The sequence below is a fragment of the Hippocampus comes genome, unplaced genomic scaffold, assembly GCF_001891065.2.
Source record: "Hippocampus comes isolate QL1 unplaced genomic scaffold, H_comes_QL1_v1.1 scaffold261, whole genome shotgun sequence".
NCBI classification, from domain to species: Eukaryota; Metazoa; Chordata; class Actinopteri; order Syngnathiformes; family Syngnathidae; genus Hippocampus; species Hippocampus comes.
Genome location: NW_017805824.1, coordinates 173,181 through 195,997, shown reverse-complemented (window position 1 = coordinate 195,997; position 22,817 = coordinate 173,181). Strand labels below are relative to the sequence as shown.

The 22,817-nt window shown below is 41.3% G+C and overlaps 1 protein-coding gene across 2 annotated transcripts in view; it reads left to right on the top strand.

The window, feature by feature from the left end:
- Positions 1-21,519, top strand: part of furina (furin (paired basic amino acid cleaving enzyme) a) — a 64,239-nt gene extending 42,720 nt beyond the window's left edge. For both annotated transcript variants that reach the window (XM_019886721.1, XM_019886720.1), the window contains exons 7-16: positions 5,014-5,102; positions 9,873-10,045; positions 11,640-11,852; positions 13,170-13,270; positions 13,608-13,711; positions 13,922-14,039; positions 15,400-15,579; positions 15,664-15,788; positions 16,381-16,488; positions 18,513-21,519. In XM_019886721.1, coding sequence (XP_019742280.1) covers positions 5,014-5,102; positions 9,873-10,045; positions 11,640-11,852; positions 13,170-13,270; positions 13,608-13,711; positions 13,922-14,039; positions 15,400-15,579; positions 15,664-15,788; positions 16,381-16,488; positions 18,513-19,120 — 1,819 coding nt within the window. In that variant the 3' untranslated portion in view covers positions 19,121-21,519. The remainder of the gene's footprint in view (positions 1-5,013; positions 5,103-9,872; positions 10,046-11,639; positions 11,853-13,169; positions 13,271-13,607; positions 13,712-13,921; positions 14,040-15,399; positions 15,580-15,663; positions 15,789-16,380; positions 16,489-18,512) is intronic.
- The last annotated feature ends 1,298 nt before the right edge of the window (positions 21,520-22,817 follow it).

Sequence of the window (22,817 nt, the reverse complement as noted above, 5' to 3'; positions counted from 1 at the left end):
CTTACAGTCCATCCTCTGTACAACTTGCGACTTGCCCTTGCCTGAGGTTATTTCATCTTTTACTTGAAATTCTGGTAATAGGCAAGCTAATGCTCACACGTGTGCGCATCAAACATGTCACGTCTTAGCAAACAGAAGGCCTCAACTTGAAAAAAAAAAAACCCACAAAAAGAGGATCTTTGGTGGTATTTAGTCAATGTGTTTTAAATAACACAATTTCAGCCATTTTTTCCAAATTCACTGCCAGCTGTTTTAAAGCATTTTTTGACGGATATTTTGAGACTGACAGAATATTGGATTCTGTGACAATATAAGTACTTGTGTGTTTTGGGTCTTTATGCATATGGGCTATGTCTGCTGTTCAGTAAATATAGGCAAAAATAGTGAAAGAGACACACATTTGCCTCTTAAAGCATTTTTACGCTTCTTTTTGTCAATATAATTGTTTATGGGAACTGGAAACGATTCCCCATCTGTCATTGTCAAAATACTGGATCTCGGAAAAATGTGGGTGAGCCTTGCGCTGGAGGAGCCGCATACTTTGACAGTCCTGCCAAGGCAGACTTAAGTACCTCTTATGGCTTATAGTGGCCCACAGCCCAGCTAAGACACTTACTATTGATGTTTCTCACTTGCGGCATTGCTGCTTAACCTTGCCTCATCTCAGGCCTTATCTCTTGCCACCCAGCTTCCCTATGCCTTCCCCGTGGCAAGACCAAACGCAAGACACCATGTTTGTGCTGCGTTCATTTCTCTTGCCTTACAGTGCGCCGATGCAGATGCAAGTGTAAACAACCAGTGGGCAGGAAAACTGTGCACGTTTGCGTTAGACTGAACGTGTCTGTTCCCCTTGCAGAAAGGCCAACTGTTCACCTCTATAAAGCAGTCTTTCTTTCCCAACATATGCGCTACATTGAGGATTGCTTGGGAGCAATGTGACCATTCACTCTCTTGTTTATATTTCTTTTTTCAAAGTTCCCTTCACGTCGCGTCAGGGTGGTTTACAAACGTGCATTTTTTGAATTTATTTATGTATTCCTGAACTACTTGGCTCATCTCTTCCGCGGTTTGACTGCAGAGGTTGTCAACATGATTTAAAAGAACGATATTCATTATTCATGTTTTATTACCATGCAGAGTTCTTCTTGATGAATCTAATCAAAAAATGTTGTGATTTTCCAAATTCAGATGTGCAGTGCATGTCATATGTATCCTTAATTGACCCTATACCGGCTCTCTAATGTTCCCACAGCCTGATAAACATCAAGACCCATTGGTTAAAAAAAAAAAAAAAAAAATTTTCACACAGCCTAAATAGCCTGCAGGATTTTTTGAATAAGTTGGTGTTGGATTTAGAAATATGTATGATGAGCTCTCTGCGGGAAATAGAGACAAGACATGACAAGTTTAAACACAAATGCAGACAAGCGCCTTTGAGACAAAAATAGAGCCATGCCAGCAGCTATCCCAACATCGTTCAATGTTGCATTTACTAACCTTGAAAAATCAACCACCTTTTTGCCTGCAACTGCTTGTAAGTACAGGTTTCAGTTCAGAAAAAAAGGTGCATTTCCATTTTACAGCAGCGGTGAAGCCAGTCACAAGCCCATACATGTTGGCACCCATCACGTACATCCTCGTTAACTCGCTGCTAATAGAGCTTTTACTGTGCTTGAAAGTGAGCATAAAATATGATGCGTGGGTGAAACATTCCAAGAAAGATGATGTCATGAAAGTCGGTGATATTGGTGTTTGTGTTCAGTTCCATTTTTTCCATGAGGAAGCCTTTGCTGAAGTCGGTCTTGAGCATGTCGGTCGACAGGATTTTGAGGATAGCAGCAAAAAACACTTACGAGCAAGGTGAATTGTCACTCCCTCTGAGGTGTTTGGATTAATAAGGGTTATTTTAAGAGTTAGTACAAGACTAGTTCTAGTACACTCAGATGCTACTTGTCTTTATTCACAAAATACATTTCAGTGTCATTTTATAGTCAAGTAAAAATGTGAGATTTTGCTGGCTTTTTGGTGTTTTTTTCATTTTGATATTTAATGACAGCAAATAACTTTTTGAAAAGCTTTTTTCAATAAAACAGATGTTCATTTTTTTTTCAAACTTACCTTAATTTATATCACAATAAAAACAATGCAGTAGTCTTAGTGTTTAAACTGGAAACCAGCAATCCAACTTTTTATGAATGTTGCTGAATGTTGTGGAGCCCACCGGGTGACCAAATTATCGTCCAGCACTTCTGACATGTTCTCTTACAGCTGCACATTTGTCCGCAAACAATGTCTTTTCTCAGTAGTTTATCTACAACCAGTTTTGAATACATTTGGATGACAGGAGCCTTTCCCAAGCAAATCTGCGGATTGTGCAGTGATGTTGGTCTTGTCAGTTGCGGAGATGAAGACTGCGATGTGATGCAAGTTTGTATCACTAATTCGACCTTGCCATGGGCTTCTTGCTATCATCAAAACATGATTTCTGTGTTAGTCGCAATCTCTTAATTAATGCCACTTTTTCAGTTGGATACGCATTCATCACCCAATGCAAAAGATGAAAAAAGAGCTCCTGTACAGATTTGACAAATAGCAGATTTCTGTATTTTGGCGGCCTGTATTTGTGGTATACAAGCACACCGGAATGGCTCGCTCAGATTTCAATGGTTGTTTTCATATAAGTAGCTCATTCATTTATGGTTATCTGACTACATCCCGCTACAGATATCAGTTGTGCCATTTCAATATGAGTTTTGTGACATTCTGTGCAGTTAATGCTCCACAAGATAGAAATGATCAGAAACGTATTTTGCAAAACTGACATCGTGAAGATTATGCAGACAAATGCAAACCATGTTTCACAGTTGACCCTGTTGGTACGTTAAATGCTGATTATTACATGAAAATCTTTTAAATTTTGTTTGCTAAATGTAAACTTCATTCTTGAGCATCGTCTTCTCATTAATTCTAATTAAACATGAAAATATGTTGTCTTCAAAATGAAGGAGTTAAAAAAAAAGAATCAAAATAAAGATCAAACTTGGCTTTATTGTATGTAACTCTTGCATCAATTACCACAAAATAAGGGCACACCTTTGAATAAAAGGGACACTATTATTAACAGGCATTTCAACTTTAAATATCAGGAACAAAACATGGAACAAAAATAATTCAGAGCCGCTGTAGCAGATTTGCTTCCTTTTTAACAGTCATCTGAGCATAATGGAGACGCATTGCCATGCAGATTTTGGTTTGGCTGTGCCATATTTTATTGAATTAGGAAATTATGAAATGTTCCCATGTGTGTCCCCGCAATGTGCTCACATGCCCCGAAGGTACACTGATATAGACAACAACTAAGGATGTTATATTTATTCATCTTTTAAATCAAACAGTGTCCATACCAAAGGAGAACCTGAAACGTTTTATATGAAATGTGCCTTCATGGAAGCTTGGTACAGTACTAAGCAAGTGGCCTTGTGGTTATCCTGAAATAAAACAATGTGACTATGTGATTGGTTCCTTTGACAGATCAGTGGTGTTTTAATGTTGTGCATACTGGTACTGTATGCAAATCTGGAGAAAGTAGTTCTTGTCTTTTCTTAATCAGATTCCTAAACCAAGAAATGAATCTATCTCTCTGATAGCATTTGTATTCCATGAAACCATCTATCATGTCCATGTCTGTAATGAATGTGTCAAAAGCTGAGTTTGAAAAGGTTTGCTTGAATGGTTATCATTTATCTGCTTTTCATCAGCTACATCCCAAGCATGTATGCTGCACAACTGCAGCAGTGCCCTGACAGAATGGATTTCAGGAAGTGCTTAAGATAAAATGTTCTGGGAAATTGCCAAGATGATGTGTGTGGGTTTACTTTTGTCTTTTTTTTTTTGTACTTTGTGTGTGTTACCATCCTGCATTCCTCCCGCTATGTAGCAAAAGTAATTGCCTGTGACTGAAAATGGCGGACATCCGCTCCCTTCGCTCGCATAACACAAATAAAACATTCAAATAGTCTAAAATAAATGTTAGGGTTTGTGATCATTTTAACCTGAAATGCTGCACTCTTTATGATTTGTGTCAAGTCATCAAGTTGGCCTAATGTGTCTGGATGACATTTTGCTTGTACAGTTTCCCTTTTGTCCTGCTTGATTTGGCACATCGACTTGGTCTGTCTGTTTTGGGCTGATTAAACGGCAACAGGCGTCTGTGATATTTTGAAGGGCATTTGGAATATGTGTCCATCTGGCCGTCATTTAGGGAATGCACCTGACTGGAATGTGCTGATCAGCCAGTCTGTTGGACCTCGGAACATTGCAGGGCCTCGAGCGAAATATATCACAACAGAGGCTTGGGAATAATGAAGGACGCGGTGTGTTAAAATGGGAAATGGTATTCACAGAAATCCATCTCACATGCACAGGAGATGTTTTTATCCTGCCTTTGACTGATTTTGTGCTCACACACGCTCCAAGGTTAACATTTCTGGTGGGTTGTAAATGTATAGTGCATGCAGTCAGTGGTTTAATGTTTTCGTCTTGTTTTTTTTTGAAAAATAGGAATATAGGTTTGTTTGAAGAAATCAAAGCCAAGAATTTTTCCTCATGCGTTTGTTTTGTCTCAGTGTACCCCTTTTGCCATATTTCTTAAATGGAGCAGACTCACACAAGCAACATTATTAGCTGAGTGCATTACTCGGCCCTATAAATCTCCCAAACAAGCAAGTAATCAGTCAATCAAAACTTTATTGATAGAAAATTTTTCATACACCCTCTCTAAGATCACACCCACGCACGCACGCACAAAACTAAACTTACAAGCATATAGACATAATGCTGGGTTCAGATCACGAGAGGAAACACAACCAACAGGGCTGCGCCAAGGTGCGGGAGGAATACTCATGCACACTTTACAATAAAATGCTATAATTTTAGTTGAATGATACGTGAAAATAGTCTTTTTTTTAACATGTTTCTTCTATTCAACCATATTTTTTATTATTTTTTTTTTAGGCATGGAACACGCTGTGCAGGAGAGGTAGCGGCAGTAGCCAACAATGGCATCTGTGGAGTCGGTGTGGCTTACAATGCCAAGATTGGAGGTATGTTCTGTGGAGCCAGTCATCAGTACTTGCCTGTGATAAACTTAAGCAAGTACTGACCACCTTGTTTGATGAACGTAATGGTTTCAGCGGACTAATGATTACAGTGGCCGACAGGGGCAAGCGCGCCGCAAACAGGGGTTCTGCCAAAAAAAAACAAAAAAACAAAGAACCACATGCAAATAAAAAACGCACACAAAACAACTGCAAAACAAAAACGCTGGAAGTAAAAAATGCCGCAAACGGCCAAACACTGCAAACACAGGAATGACGCAAACAAAAAAGAAACACATAAATGCAGGAATGCACAAACAAGAAAGAAATGCTGCAATCAGAGTAACAAAGTGGAAGCAAGCATTACAATCCACAAAACGAATGCAAAAAAAAAAAGCTGAGGAAATCCAATACTCAAAAAACGATGGCAAGAAAAAAATTATGCAAGTTCACGCTACTAAATGGAAGTTTGCCAGGCCACTAGGGGGCACTGCTGGACCAATGTTCTTTTTGGGGGGGGGTGTTTTGTTTTTGCATTTGTTTTGGAGTGTTTAATGTTTGTTTCCACTTTGTTGCTGTGATTGCAGCGTTTTTTCTGGTTTGTGTTTGGATTTTTTTGCATTTATGTGTTTATGATTTTTGTTTGGAGCGGGTTTGCCCCTGTCGGCCACCGTACATTATCATAATTTTGTGTAAATATGTTTCAGCGGACTAATGATTACAGTGGCCGACAGGGGCAAGCGCGCCGCAAACAGGGGTTCTGCCAAAAAAAAACAAAAAAACAAAGAACCACATGCAAATAAAAAACGCACACAAAACAACTGCAAAACAAAAACGCTGGAAGTAAAAAATGCCGCAAACGGCCAAACACTGCAAACACAGGAATGACGCAAACAAAAAAGAAACACATAAATGCAGGAATGCACAAACAAGAAAGAAATGCTGCAATCAGAGTAACAAAGTGGAAGCAAGCATTACAATCCACAAAACGAATGCAAAAAAAAAAAGCTGAGGAAATCCAATACTCAAAAAACGATGGCAAGAAAAAAATTATGCAAGTTCACGCTACTAAATGGAAGTTTGCCAGGCCACTAGGGGGCACTGCTGGACCAATGTTCTTTTTGGGGGGGGGTGTTTTGTTTTTGCATTTGTTTTGGAGTGTTTAATGTTTGTTTCCACTTTGTTGCTGTGATTGCAGCGTTTTTTCTGGTTTGTGTTTGGATTTTTTTGCATTTATGTGTTTATGATTTTTGTTTGGAGCGGGTTTGCCCCTGTCGGCCACCGTACATTATCATAATTTTGTGTAAATATTCCCTCGATGAATGGATCCAAATCAAAATCAGATGATTAAATTCCCGGTTAAACTGCTTTATGTGGATTTCAATACAGTATAACCTACCAAAGCCTTGTTTTGTCAACCAAAATGAATATTCATGAAATTAACTTTGCATCTATTGTTAAACTGTTGTAAAAGCTGAAACATAACTCAAGGCTTACCTGGCATTTCCCCTAAAGTACATTTTTGCAAATGATTTTAAAATAATTGAGTGCATTGTTGTATTAAATGTTTCCTTTTTTTTTGTTTGTTTGTTTGCTGTGAAGACTGAAGCATTGTCTTCTACGTTCACAGCTATTGTGATGTCAAATGTTTTCGACTTCCAGTTGCTGTAGGCAAAATGTCAACGATGATATTCTACCCTGAGTTATTCAGCAATTCCCCACAGCTAGTTTGGATATATTTTAATGACACTGGGTCATCAAATCGTGGAAATATTGTACAGATGTCTGATCTAAAACAAAATATGAAATAATTGTCACTTGATGTGAACAGACATGGCAGTGCCGCCGTTGTCTCTAACTCACAACAGAAGGACTTTGGAGAGTTCTAACTACCAACAGAAGGGCTTTGGTTATTTTGATGCCACATCACAGACTAGGGTGACGTCTAGTCAACAGAAAACACATTTATACAAAGTTGCTAATGCTCTGCTCTGATGTCTACAACACAACCACGACGAGAACATGGCCCGGCTGCTTGAAACAGGCAATATAATTGATGCATGCACTGGTGGTGAGTGGTGCCAGACACAAAGACACAAACGTGTAGTCATTGCTTTTATCAATGATTACAATTTTTCTGTGGATTTCATGACGCTAAAATGGGTCGGTGGCATGATCATTCATCTTAAGTAGCAGTTCACTGTTGTCTGGAAATTAATTTCAGACTGTTAACTTGGTTTTACATAAATTTGTAAGATGCATAAAGCGGCAGCGACTTTTCATATGCATTGGTTCTAAATAGGTTTTTGCAGCCTTCTTCAGTGTTATTTTCCTTATACCTGATTTCTTGATAGGATGTCCCCCCCTTTTTCAGCATAAATCAAAAATAGAACCATGTTAGGATAGTTTACTCGTAATAAATTAGTCAGCCGCCTCTAATGCATGTGTTTATAGGATATCTTCAATTGTAGCTTACAGGGCGTTGCTTATATGCCCGTGCTTGGTCTGTCATTTCATCTCTGCTGATCTGTCCTGCATGCCACTTTCAGCCATCATGTCAAATTTGGACCCTTCATTGAAGAACGACATCCAGCTCATCTTTATGATCATTCGAGGTGCCTTGCGGGAATATCACATACACTCTCATTAAGATAAAAAGGTGCGCTGTGTGTGGCCTCATAAGTGGAGGAGCCTTCACAAGTGTATCAGCTGCGAAGTCGCGTTTTGAACAGCCGAGTTAGGATTAGTTGAAACAAAACGCATACATGTACGTGTTCACTTTTGCCAGTCATTTAACCTCCCAGACTCTTAAGTCAAATGAGAGAAACTACAGTCTCAGCGGACTTCTATCCCCTCTTAACTTTCAAAGTTGTTCTTGGCACTGAAGAATGCATTCCTAGCTCAATAAAAATGTTTCACAATAAACCCATTTTTAGAATCTAACATATTATTGCCAAGTTTGGGGTCCAAGTATGAAATTTGTCCTGGCACAGGCTACAGTGGCATGCCACGCATTCACTGAACATTAAACTGATGAATGCATACACTGTCCAAAAAGTTTTAAAGTCTAATAATAGACAAATAATGTTCCCCAGAAAGAAAATTTTAAAAAGCTGGAATAGTAATTTGACATAATTTCTTCAAAAAAGTGTGTAGACACGCGTACATGGAACCGCAATGGCTTATTTCTGACATTTTTGGGGGTCTGGGGATAATTTGAAGCTACTTTGTGCATTCTAAAACATTTGCACAGAAGTTGACGCAACCACAGAAATGCTTCAAAGATCCGTTTGATGCTTTTGCAGTATGTCACAGTGATGGCCCTTGCTTCTTCGGAAGAGAGCAGCATTTTGTCAAGGAGAGAATATGCCAAATTTGTTTTGGAATTGTCTTGCATTTCCTACGACTAATAGTTAATTTGGAATATCACTGATACAAAAAATAAGATGTAGGAGATGGATGTAAACATGGACATATAAGCACTTTGGACACACGAGTCATTTTTTGCATTCCTTATCTACAATCATTTGTTTGATCTATGCTTATTTGATCCATGTGCATTTCTGCCCGATTTACTTTCTGTAATTCTTATCAAAATGTTTTTGTGTCTCATTTATTCATGTTTCAGTTGAAGCACTTTCATTTCGAAGTCCTCGTGATGAGTCCTTTCATCTTTCTGTTCGAATATTCTGAAATTGAGTTTCAGCTCCAATGCATCTTTCTGAACCATTTTGAGCACAGCAGCAATGAATTTGTCCTTAGTGTTGAGGGTGAGGCCATCTCAACATTAGGATCCACAAATAATCTGTTGCGAGCTGACAGCCTGCTCACATGGCACACACACCAAAAGGCACACAATGAACTGCACTCGAATTATGCAAATAAGCAACACCATAGTAGTAGGGCTGTGTGTGCCTTTGAGTTACACCTCGCCTAATAGAGGAAGTACAATGGAGTCATTGGGTCGCACAATCGAAACATAAAACACAACAAAATTAAACCACTGCCACAGTTAAAAGGACATTACCTTCTCCAAACAGTGGATCTAAAGTCAACCCCCGCCCCCCGATTCAAATGTCAAGTTTTTGTGATGTAAAAATCAAACTAAGACTGTTAACTTTTTCCACCATGCATGTTCATTCAAACATTTATTGATGGGTTTTTTTTACAAGGATAATTAAACAACTGAGAATGTGGTTGCGCAAGTGCACACACCCGCTTGTAACCTGGGAAGTGGCTGTGTTCAAGAGCAACAAATCATTCAAACTCATTAAATGGGTATAGGCACACCCGTGCTACTATTTTACAGTCCCTCTAAAGTTCTGCTGTTCAAGTAGGCTTTTTTTGACAGTTTAAAGTCCCCTTTAAAGTTCCGTGATCCAAGTAGGCTTTTCTTGACATTTTGTTTGCTATCTAGAAGAAGCATGATGGTCGTGTCTTCACAAGGATCGGTCCCAGCTTTTTTTGGGAACGTGTTGCAGCTAAAAACAATAAAGTGTATTAGTTTTCACATTAAATGTAGTGTATTTAATTGAGTATAAGTTTAACATGATTAGCGAATCTTAATCTTCTGTCTCTTGTATATCTACAGTGTTTCACTACAATCTTGTCGTTGCAATTCAAATGATTAAATTAAAATAGCTCATTAGAATTATCTGTGCTGCAGAGCTCAGCCTTGCAGTGACATCGCATTACCTAAAATAATGTTCGTAAACGCGAGCATAACAAAGTTCCAAGGTAAGCATGTTGTACTTGTGTATGTTAACACGAATGCAGGTGTGCGCATGCTGGATGGTGAGGTGACAGACATGGTGGAGGCCCAGTCTCTCAGCCTGAACCCCCAACACATTCACATCTACAGCGCTAGCTGGGGCCCAGAGGACGATGGCAAAACTGTGGATGGGCCTGCGAAACTCGCCAAAGAGGCCTTTCTGCGTGGAGTTACTGAGGTGTGTATTTGTGGGTGGGTGAGTCGGTGCGGGGGTTGTCATTTGTCTGAGAGAAATAATTTACTGCTTGTGTGTGGCTTCCTTTCAACGGTCTAATAGAACTGTTCAAGCATGAGAGGACAAAAGCGCAAGGAACAAAGTTGTATTTGACCCTGACAATTTATGAATGGAAGGGAATGTGCTCTGAAAGCCACCAGTCAGGAAAATTATGAAAATTAAATCTGAAGTGAAGGAAATTAAATGTGGTTTGATGAGGAAATGTTGCATGAAAGTTTATTTTAAACTTATTGATTGAAGCTTAATTCCTTTTTACCTCAAAACTCTCATAGCAAGTGCATATTGACATAAAGGTGCCCTTGCATTACCATTCTTTTTTCCCCCCACCGTTTTATGCATAACATGTCAAAATGAATCTGATTCAATTTGTGGATTGGAAGCAATAGCCGATAAAAGCCAAGGCTTGCAAAACGCTCAGATTTTTATTTGCCGCTGTTGTGATGTAGAATCGTGATGCATTATTTAAGCACGTACCCATTTTTGCGGTTGCGACATGCCCACTCAACTCAGGAAAAAAATGACAGCCGGTGACAAGTTACAGCTTCTAAAACTTTGCATCAGCTGCCAGTCTCACAGGAGCAACAACTTGGCATTTCGGAACCAGCAGTGTGCTGTTTTTGGTGACATTTCATGAAGGATGACTTCCTAAACATTCACACGCGCTACAAGTACATCTGCTAGTTTTAAGTCACTCACACACACATCGAGTCCCCTTTTGGTGGCTGCTAGGTTGCTAGGTCATGCAGTGTCGCCATGTAGGTGGCTTTAACACCGAGGGAGGGAAATAGGTGTCTTGCTCTTGGCAAACCTGATAAAAAGACATGAAACATTATTTAAAAAATGTGATAAAAGAACAAAAAATGGGGGATCTTCAAAATATTGCTGTGAAACAAATGGATATTCTGTGTTGGATCTAGTCTTTAAAGATCCAATTTGTTTCGTCTTCCCACCTGAAGCAACAAATCAAGACTTTAGATTTGCAGTTGGTCCTCTATGGCTTGTAAACAGGCCTGTACTTGGTAGCCCCTCTTGTTTTACTGCATTGGATTGTTATGTGTAAAAAGAGATTGATAAGCCAACAACAGATCCCGCCCGAGGCTCTCACATATGCACGCCATGCATAAATACAGTCAAGCAACTATCCACAGCCTCGTTATGAACTGTGGGATTCGAGGCATGTGCCATAAAACTGATTTGGGACTGCTGCTGACAGACTACTTTGGTGATTGCTGCAGTGACTGCACTCTCAGTTGGCAGGGGGTGGCGCATGTACACGTCGGATCAATGCACAGAAACGGTGCCACTCAATACAATAAAGATGAATGATTGCACTTCAAGCACTCAGAGTTTGGATGGTATATTACTGTAACTGGTCAGTCCTGCTTGTCGTCTGATTTTTACCTGCTTTTAATTTTCCGAAATGACCTCCTTAACATCTTCATTTTAAATAGGCAATGATTTGATGGAATTTCTACCTTTTTGTTGATTGTCAAAGAAAGACTTATGCTTCTCTCTATATGTCTTCTCCAATCTTCAGGGCCGTGGCGGTTTGGGCTCGATCTTTGTGTGGGCATCCGGCAATGGCGGGAGAGATAAGGACAGCTGTAACTGTGACGGCTACACCAACAGTATCTACACCTTATCCATCAGCAGCTCCACACAGAATGGCCTCATCCCCTGGTACAGCGAGGCTTGCTCTTCAACCCTCGCAACCACCTACAGCTCGGGCAACATCAACGAGAAGCAAATAGTATGTTTTCTCACCCCCTTTCCTAGACTCTGCAAAAACTCTTGGCTTTCAAAATCTAGGGTCAGATAAATCAAATCACAGGTGCTGCCATTCGTCGTTAAATTCATAGTCAACGGGATGATCATGTGAAACGCGCAAACAATCTCACAATCTATGTGCTACGCTCTCATTTATAGATCTCGAAACGCATTTCATTTCCCTAATATTCAAGGTAGACTGCGTAATGTGCAATGTGCTTGGTTTTTAAATGGTTAAGGGCTTCATTTATCAAGTGCTTTTCCACCTTTAAGCACTTGTATTATTTGCAATGTCACCTCATTCAAACATTCACTCAGTGATTATTAATGGCGGCATGTGTTGCAGCAGAAGGAACATGAACAGAACCTTTGAAGCAGCAACAGCTGTGGTGTCAAGATTGCCAAAATGGGACTAAATGCAACAAATGAAGTGAAGAACCCATTCGTTTTTTCCCCCCATCAAGTATACAGTGTGTGATTCCACATTTGAATGACTGCTCAGAATGTCTTCTTTGTGTCTTATCCTTACATCTCAATATCTGTGCACGATGAGAAACATTATCGCAGTGCAGTTGTTGCACAATAATTGGTTATTGATTAACTTGAAATGCATGGTCTTGGGGCTGCAGCTGTATGACTCCCTGGTCATCTTCCTGATCTGCCCTCTTTTTGTTTCATCTATTAATTCACTTTCAGCCCAATGATGTGATCATGAATGAGTAAATCCTCCAGGCAAGCTGCTGCTGAACATTCATATCACAAACAGAGAATCATTTCAGTCTACACTCTGACAGTCACATTCTCTGGGTGGGCGGTTGTTGCTGCAACAGGAAAACCTGTTAACTGCGAGGGTCAATTGTGCACACGGGTGTGATTCGCCGACCGTTCATTGAGATTGTTTAGTTTAGTCACATCGGGCTACGTCGCTTGATGTGTGTAATTGGCTTGGAGCTTCCCTCATTTTAGTTTCCTGACCTGTATCCTTTCTGAGATTGCTTGCCCATTGCTTCATATTACTGCACATTTTGTAAATCACACCCAAAGCTGCCTTGTGTAAACCCTCTGCCGTTGAACATGAAGTCGGTATTCTGCAAAGGGTTAATCGAAAAAGGCACATGGGTAGAAGAAAAGGGACAGCGGATCCTTGTTTTCCACATCTTTAATATTTCAACAGTGTTCACTTCCAGCAGATGCACTTCCATGATAATAAGATAATACGTGGCAATTAGCACGTCAAAAGAATTATCCTTTTCGTCCTAGCAGGCTTATGTAGGCTAATGTAATTATTTTTCTTTTTCAGATCACAACAGATCTGAAGGCTGAATGCACAGACTCCCACACAGGGACCTCTGCCTCTGCACCACTGGCCGCTGGGATCATCGCTCTGGCTCTTGAGGCAAAGTAAGGGCTAAACAACCATTTTCAAATTCTCACATCGCCGGCAGCTTTGTCCTAAGATTCATACGCTAAAAATGTCCTTGTGTCCACTGATCTAAATATACACTGTACTGCGCACCTGGCAGTTTTTTTTTTCTGCTGAACTTGCCATTTTGAGCACATTGACGAGTCACAGGAACTTATCGATGCTTCTATGATGATTGCAGACAGTAGTTGTCCACAATGTCCAACAATCTTCAGTCATCTGGCTTGAAACTGAGTTGAGAATGTCAACCTTACTATGCATGTGGGGGTGGGGGTGTGCGTGCGCGTGTACACATGTGCTTGCATTTTGTTCCAGTGAAAATTTGACCTGGAGGGACATGCAACATCTGGTTGTGCGAACTTCTCGTCCTGCCCACCTGGCCACCAACGACTGGAACACCAACGGGGTTGGACGCAAAGGTACATCACTCAAGTTCACTGTCGCTACGTCCGTATTATTCTACATCCATTTCTGAAGCTAAATTGAAATAAAGAGAAGCAGGGCCGAGGTTATGAACAAAGAATTCAATTTCTTGAAGTGGCACGTGTTCCGGAGCTTGACTTGAGGTGTTTTTGTTCGGAAGGCCAGCTTTCATTTCCATCTCATCTCTTCTCTCTCATTTCCTGCAGTCAGCCATTCCTACGGATACGGTCTACTTGATGCCAGTGCAATGGTAGCACTGGCAAAGACATGGACCAGCGTGGGACCACAACGAATATGTGTGATCACCATGGTCGACGAGCCAAAGTTTGTGCAACACACACTGTTCATGTTCATGTCCATGTTCATGTCAAATGTGCTACATGCAGCACAGATGAAATTTCTTTCCTCAGGAGAGAGAGGAAGGAAATGCTGCTCACTGTATTTCAAAGCCAATGATAATCCTCCCGATCTTCAACTATTTAGAACAGATTACATCCTAAATTTGCATCTTTTAAGCAGTGTTAGTTTGAATTGAGTGGCAGACAAACGACAGAAGGTCCGATCAGCCAAGCATCACTTGCTTGTTTTTGTCCACCGCAGCACTGTCTGTCAAACTTAACTTTCCAAACAAGTTAACAAAAGTTCTACTGAGAGGCAGAAAACAAAACTGATGTATTTTTTTTTTCCTATGGCTATTTTATATACAGTACTTTAAACAGTCTGACATCTCATGCAGTTATTATGCACTTGTTGCAGTTTGGCTGTGTGGGTGTGAGCATCCACAGCTTTGGGCTGTTCCGAGCAGACGGTTTAAGCATCTGGGAGCAGCAATCAGGGCAGTCGAATTCATTCAAGGGATAGCCTCATCCAGACTGACTTGAACCAAGGGGAGCAATTAGGGATTCGGCGTCTCTCTGTTGCAATCTGTCAAAATGAGAACAACAGAATGTACATCAGACAGTTTACAGTATGCAGTTTTCCTAACATATGACGCCACATAATCAGTATTATCAAAATGTAAAAATGAAATAATGTTTTCTGCAATAGATGCATACAATTGCAAGAGAAATTAGTAATATTCAGTAAAAAGGTTAAAGGTAAGATGTCGTCTTTGTACAGCATCCCACACGTGATGCACGATGTATCTTTATCTATCTACCTTTGCATCTTCTGATATATCGAAGTCCTCAGATACGAAGACGTTATGTGGAAATGGGTACTTGATGTAACTAATTTAAAGAGTGACCAAGTACAATCCCGAAAAAAAAAAGTACTGGTACATTACTTTTTACAGAGTACTGTACACGGTCACAGGTGGTCAAACTCAAATCCTCATCAAGGCTGAAAACTCTTTGCCCCTTGCAGACTATCACGCTGGTGAGGAATTAAGGGGAAGCCTCTAATGCACAGCTGCTAATGTATGACCACTACCATGGGACTAATAACGTGTGTGTGTGTGTGTGTGTGTGTGTGTGTGTGTGTGTGTGTGTGTGTGTGTGTGTGTGTGTGTGTGTGTGTGTAACAATTACGATATTGCACGTGTGTAACGAGTTAGCGTTCAGTGTTTTCCATAACAAAATACAGACAATCCCGTAACAGTTGGCAGCTCCGGTCATGGTTCTGATGGCACACTCTACTTACTTCAAATGACACACCTCTGACTTCATTTGGCATCTTTTGACAGGAACATTGGCGGCCATTTATCAGTTAACAAGAGTGTGGATGCCTGCTTTGGAAGCGACAATCACGTGACCTCACTGGAGCACGTCCAAGCTCGGCTCACCCTGTCGTACAACCGGAGGGGCAACCTGGCTATCCACCTCATTAGTCCTGCTGGCACGCGTTCCACATTGCTCCACCCCAGGTACAAACAAAACCCTTGCACGTACACACTGACACAAACTGGTCAGTTCAATCTGTTAACACACCCGTGATGATTTCCCTCCAGGCCTCATGACTACTCATCAGAGGGTTTTAATGACTGGGCTTTCATGACCACCCACTCCTGGGATGAGAACCCCTCTGGGAAGTGGACGCTGGAGATTGAGAATGTAGCGGGGGCCAGTGACTACGGTAAAGCCTCTTTGCAAGATGTGACGCCATGTTTGTGTTTTCTTGGTATTGTTCACATTTTGCGTGTTTATAACAGTACTTGAAATCTCAACATAAAACAAAAACAGCATGTCCTGCAAGAATGATGATGTTTCTTACCAAATATTGTCGGTCGTGAAACTTCACTTAACCATCTGACGGATACCATGAGGGATACGCTGCAGTTAAAGCTTAAAAAATGGGAAAGAGAGTAAATTTGAGATTTGTCCGCTCTGTCCCCTCAGTCAGAAAACTTGCAGTCAACACACACACACACACACACACACACACTTCTTTTGCACTCACAGTTATTAGACACAAAGGGACATCCGGTCGTCTTAAAATCGCTGCTCTTTTCAAAGTGTCATTTTCTGTCACTTCGTGGCAAAGATCTGAGAGTCTTCTAAAGAATATGCTTCAACAAAATCTACCCTCGGGAGCTTAAGCTTCTCTGAATGACAGGCCTACTTTTTTTTTTCCATGAACACTTTTTTTTCTTTTCCTGAAAGCTTTATAAAAAATATATATATAATATATAAAAAATAACTATCAGTTGGCTCATCTCTCTTCTCAGGCACTCTAACCCAGTTCACTCTGGTGCTGTATGGCACCGGCTCCCCTGATGATTCTCAGGCTGGAAGCAGCAACTGCAAGATGATGGACCTCAAACAGAGATGCCTTGGTAAGACGGTGTCTCTTCCCAGTGCTATATGAAGACTGCGAGTGTGAAAAGTGTGTCTGGTGTTGTGGGGCGAAGATGAAACTTGTTGGTTTAGCTCAGCTTTATGCATCGCGTAAAAACAACAGTACATTATTTTCACACGCTTGTCTTCAACACTATACGAAGAAAACATCTTTCACACTTGAAAAATATCATTCGGGGCGGCATGGTAGAGCGGTCGTTTCCCAACCCCAGAATCTCTTCCACCCAAGCACACTCTCTGACTGCCATTCCTTAGCCATCACACACCCCCTGTCCCATGTTGTAAAAGCCGTTGTACTCTGAAAAGATGATTCATGTACATGACATGGCTGAGAACCGACAGAACCGTAAGGAGCCACCCCGCCCCAGGCAGATGAAGAAGTTATGACCACAGCCACAAACTATTGTTGATAGCTTCAAGCAGTTCATCAGATTATTCTAATCAAGTCCATATTGCTGTCTCATAGCTAATCCAAATACTCCAACTGAAAACAAGATCATTTGACACAGTGACAGTGTGGCCCCTACAGGCAGACATGGGAAGTGAAATAATGACAGCGGGCCCAAAGCCATTCACAGGGTTATTTATGGGTTAAGATGTTGGCCTCCAGAAACCGAATCGGAATGTTTTGTATTTGAATTTGAATCGCTAAACTTGAATAAGTGTATTGAAAAACTGAATCTGAATTACAGCAACAGAATTTGCGTTGTTTAATTAGAATCTTTACTCTGAAAGTCTAAATCTCAATTGTACAATTTGAATTCCTCACTGAAAATTAAGTTCTGTATATTTTTTCACATAGTTTTACGATTACAAATTCGGGTTGCTTGAAATTTCTCATTCAGTTTTACAAGGAAAATTTAAAATTTTCAAAGCGCAAATTCAGTTCGCATGTCGAACATCCAGGTACTTGAGCCTTAACATTCCATCGCAGAATTCGGACCTCCTCTTTGTCCAATCAGCACCTTTGATTTGAGCACGTGACACAACCTTGCCGGGAAAAAATGTTATCTCCTAAGCGGCTCTTAACCTTTTTAACACCTTTCTTTAACATTTGTGGTACAATCCATCGGGTCATTGAGGGATGAAGGGATACTTCCTTTCAAATTATGGAAAGAACTGGATATTTTGCAACGTATCAAAACGAAATTCATAGTTGTTTTTTTACGATTTTCGCCCTCACATTTCATGTCATGGGCTCATTGAAGTCCATTCCTTCAGCATTACTGACACCCAGGGGTAGAAAATGGCAAAAATAGGAAAAGGCACATTTTGTTTTTGTGATTGAAGCGTTTCTTACTTGCAGCTGTTTTCTTTGAATATGATCACATTTTGGTTTTCTTTGCATTTATCTGTTTGATTAGATTTTTTTCATCATTCCTGCGTTTTAAGCATATGACCTTTATCAGTGCGTTTTTGGTATTCAAAGTCAACAGATTGCAACTAGCCACATGTATAGATAAAAAAATAAATATTGAAAATAATATTTGCACACTGAACATTTAAGTGCAAAACTAAGACACAAGTGTAAGCTTAATGTAAAAAGAAAACGAATCTGGCCATGAGTTTTGCTATCTCTATTTGTATATTATTGCACAGTAAACTGGGCTTTATGGCTCAGCTTTATTTTAGGCAATGATTTTGTTAACCGTTGACTGTAATAATCAAAGGAATCGCTAAACATGGCAGAAAGGCTGACATATTTTGCATCAGTCACGGCAACGGCATTGTGCCGATCGGTAAAGTTATTATTCTACTTTGCTCCTGAAAAATGAACGCCGTTAGTCTCGCCATTATTCCCAACACTGGTAAAAAGTCTGCATAATTAACTTTAGAAAGAGACATTTTGACACTTCTTTTATTAGGCTGTGATAATGTGTGTAAAAGTCAATCTGTACCGTATTAGCTCGCTTTTTCCATCTCACATAGCCTAGATTCATCTCAAAATGTCACTCTGTAGCTTGCTGTTGATCTGGTTTTTCTGTGCTTTTCTGCGTTGCAGAATGTAATGCCGGCTACTACTTCCACATGCAAAGGTGTGTGACAGCCTGTCCAACAGGCTTCACTGTGGGTTCGCAGCCCCTCAACTACACAGTGGGCAACGTCATTGCTCCGGCCTACATCCCAGCCTGCATGCCGTGCCTGCCGCCGTGCCTGACGTGCAGCAGGCTCAGCGCAGAGGCCTGCCTCTCCTGCCCTCCTCACAGATCGCTGAATCCCATCACGAGCACCTGCGATCGCATCACCCAGTACATGCGCGAGTCCCCCGGCGGATTCATGGTGGGTCAGGGGGACTCCGGGTTGCAGCCCCAGCTCAGCTCACAGCTGCCTGCGACGGTGGCCATTCTCAGCTGCATGGCCATCATGGCCGTCTTCGCCGGCATCTTCCTCCTCCTGCAGCTGCGCTCGGGAGCTCTCGTCAAGCTCCCGTCGCTGGAAGCCGGCGGCGGCATCGCGGGCAGCTTCAGCCTGGGCGGCAATCGGGTGGTGTCATACCGCGGCATTCCGACAGTGTGGGGGGATGACGGCGTCAACACGGACTCGGAAAACGAAGAGTTTGATGTCCAAAACGAGAGAACTGCCTTTATCAAAACACAAAGTGCTCTTTAATACATTCCTTTTCTGCCCTGCTTTTTTTTTTCCTTTCCAAATCCACACCACCAATTGTTGAATGAATCAGGGCCCGGGGGTGTCTGCTATCATGCTCTTCTCTGGTTTCATCTTTCATCCTGACTTCGGCTTCCATTTCAGTGGGTTCCTATCATCCTGCACTTCGTCGTAAGAGACCTGACAGGAAGTCTCTGCTCACTGGGAGCTTAGTTAGGATGGCGGGTGTGTTCGCACATCTCTTCGACCAAGTGTCTTCTGCCACCTCCTTTTTCCCTCGGATCACTCGCAATGTGTGTCCGTCCCGCCCTCCTCTCCAGTTCCTATTGTTCCACTAAAAAGACAATTACTGGTTTGCTTTTCTTGCTTCCTTCCCTCTTCTATCAGTCTCTGTGCAGTAGCCGGATGAGATTGTTTTGATGTGAGGAACACGAGCGTGCCAGTGTCCATGTCCTGCACGTGACTGTTGAGTCTGTCCGACGTCAGTTAGTGAGGTGTTTTTCATAGAATCTGCTGCATTTTTTGAAGGGAGGAAATCTATTTGGAAACATTAAGTCTCTCGCCAGTATCAACATCCCAAATACCTCACGTTCATTTTTTATTGGGGGGGGGGGTTGTTTTGTTATTTGGGGGGTGGAGGGGGTACAATCGTTTGTTTTGTTATTTGGGGTGGTGGGTGGGGCATCGATCAACGATTAGCATCTATGCGGGTTTGACAAGGGCTTCTTTTACAACTCCTCACAGATGTGTCAACTACAGTGCAAGCCACAGTTGTCTGAATTCAGTTGGAAACAAAATATGCGGCCCACAAATTTTTCCAACCTGTATCTAATCAACCCTGGAGCAGCTGCGTAGCTATTACTTGTGATTCATCAGCAGAAGGATTGGACTCATTACCGATACACCAATATGTTCCCTTGGTCCGGGCATATTAGCACTACAAAGACAAATTTCACATGCCTCAAATCAGCGATGACACTAATGTACTTGTCTCTGTCATTGATTGTGAAAGAGAAACATACATCTTCCTTGTACGGGGACATTTCTCTCCCCATTTCACATTCCTGCTCTCTCGAGTTGAAACTGCACATCATCACCATGTCTGCATCAAGTTCAAATTTAAGTGGATCTTTTCTAGGAGCCCCTCCAACAATGTAGCTGGATTCTGTCTGATGCTGCTTTGTTGTTTTCTTCTTATTTTATTATTTTTTTTGATAGTTATACCTGAGGGGAAGGTTGTTTTTAAGTCTTTGTTTCTCCCTTGCTGCATTTCAAATATGCATCTCCTGATTGAATCCAAATCAATTGATCTCTTTTCACTAGCTTCATAGAATTGATTTTTTTTCCCCCATCTGGCACTCGAAACACTGCTGAGAGAGGTTGTCATGGTGGTGATGACATGCATACAAAACCACAGCTGCTCACCCCCTCTATATCTACCTCTCATCACTCAGCATGGTTTCACACACCGACGCGTGCCAAAGCTGGAAATATTCTGAAATATAGGCTTTGCATTTCGTTTGATGCTTAGGATGCTGTGTCAATTTGTCATCTTTACGATCAACATTCACAGGCAGGGCTTTAAATGCTGGTTTTGGAAATAGGATGGGTCAAAGGATTGACTTTTTTTGTTCAGTTGGGCCGCGTTTACTTGTCTGTTAAATTGAAATTGCCAACCAGACATTGTTTGTGCTCTTTGTACTCCCATCCTCCCTCGATAGTTCCTCTTGAGGTTACGACTTTTTGTTCTGACGCTGACAATCAATTTCCCTGTTTAGAGAGCAAGTGGCAGGCACAGAAAATGAATCCTTTTAAACCTAACCATTTGTGTCGAGAAGCTCTCTCGGAAAGTCTTTTTGGGTAATGTGCACACGCAGATGTGATTACAGGGATGTTTGTCCCTCATGTGGCTGCACGCGACTAGTTGTGGATCTACATTATTGTGCCTACGGCCGTTTGGGCTTTAAGTAGGAAACTAATTTAAAAATGTCATTCTGGCCTCATGTGACGCGTCTACAAATCTTAATGTGCTAATGCGGCACCAAAATTGCTTGCTTTAGTTCTTTTAGAATTACAACGTGAGGTGATGCATTGAATAGCAGTCGTGGTCGAGCGTGTGCAAATGGTAAGATGTGCAACGTCGTTTTGAGGAGTTGTCTGCCTGCTTGAGTGGGTGCTTTTGAGTGCTCGGGTTTAAAACTTTGCCTCAAACGCACGAGGAGCCTTTTCAAACGCTCGCTGACAACTCTCAAACAAAGAATGTCATGCAAGTGATTTGGAATATTTGGCTTAATGTGCTATATTGTCTTTTCTGAGCTTTCAAGGTGTAAATATGGAAATAGAGGCTCTTGTGTAATTGCAATCAAATGGAGCTTGAGGAGTCAGGCGTGTCCGATTCGAATTAAAAGGAGCAATATGAGCAATATGTTGGCAGAACCAAAGACAATCATTTGGTCAGTATCTCGTCTTAGGTTGTTTTGCTCGTCACTTGCCAACCCCCCCCCCCCCCACCCACCCGACCCTCTTTCACTTTTTTCCCCCCCCCCCCCCCCCCCCTATCAAGTCCTTTTCACCTTGTCGTGTGTGTGTGTGTGTGTGTGTGTGTGTGTGTGTGTGTTTGATTGGTCATCATGCGCCATCTCTGTTGCGACACCCTCTATTGTTGAGCTGCTGTGAAGGAAGGGGCAAGAATGTATTCCATCTTCTTAAACTTAAGGGCTGAAGTCTGTTGTGCGCATGCCCGTGTGCTCCCATGCCTGGTCAGTATACATTAAATGAGTCTGGGGGAGTGGGGGGAGGGGGCAGCATCACATGACCCCTGTCCGGCCCCTTGGCTGCACACAGTACCTTAAACATGTGACCGATGGATACCGAACACGGATGACTTGGCTTATCTGAGACAAAACTCTAAATAAGGCCTATTTTTGTACTATATGAATGGTGCAGTGTAATTATCTTGTAATTTAAAGATTTGTTTGCTCTTGGTTTCTTCTTTTTATTTAATTGATGTCAGCTATAGATTCTACTAAAATAAAGAACTATGCAAATTTCAAGATGTTTTGCTTGATTTCACCTCACAACTGCATTTCAGTGTCTTGAGCGTAGTTCGACCAAGGAGATTTCATTAAAAACGACTTTGTTCAAAACAATTCGAAAAATATTGGCTCTGCGGATGTTTTGAGGAAAATGATCTAAAGGGCAAATCTTTGTTCCCTGAAAACAGTTTGCAACATGCTGCATTATTCACCTCGCTCACTCCAGTGAGACTATTTGATGTATTGCCGGTCTAATTAAGACGATGGCTTTACACCGACTGTGTCATAAATCCAAATAATGAAGTGAGAGTGGCTCTGCGCTGGGCAATAAAGCAAACCATTGTTTTATGCATCAATAGCTCACATGAAAAGACTTGAGCATCTCAAGCTCTTAATAAAACTATAAAAAGGGATGTTTAACTCATATTTATATGTTCTCCAGGCCATGTCAGCCAACTTTCTGGAGTCTGAGCCACGATGCTCCAATGTAATTAGTGTTACCTTGTCGTGTTTGCGTCTCAAATCTTTCCCCATTGAAGTGAATAGAAATGCCATTAATTCGTTGCAGCCTCGGAAAAAAATACATATTTAAATCCTTTTTTATTGTAAAGTTTTCAACAGTAAATAGTAATGACAAATCTAATGTAAATGAACCGAACAGTTTT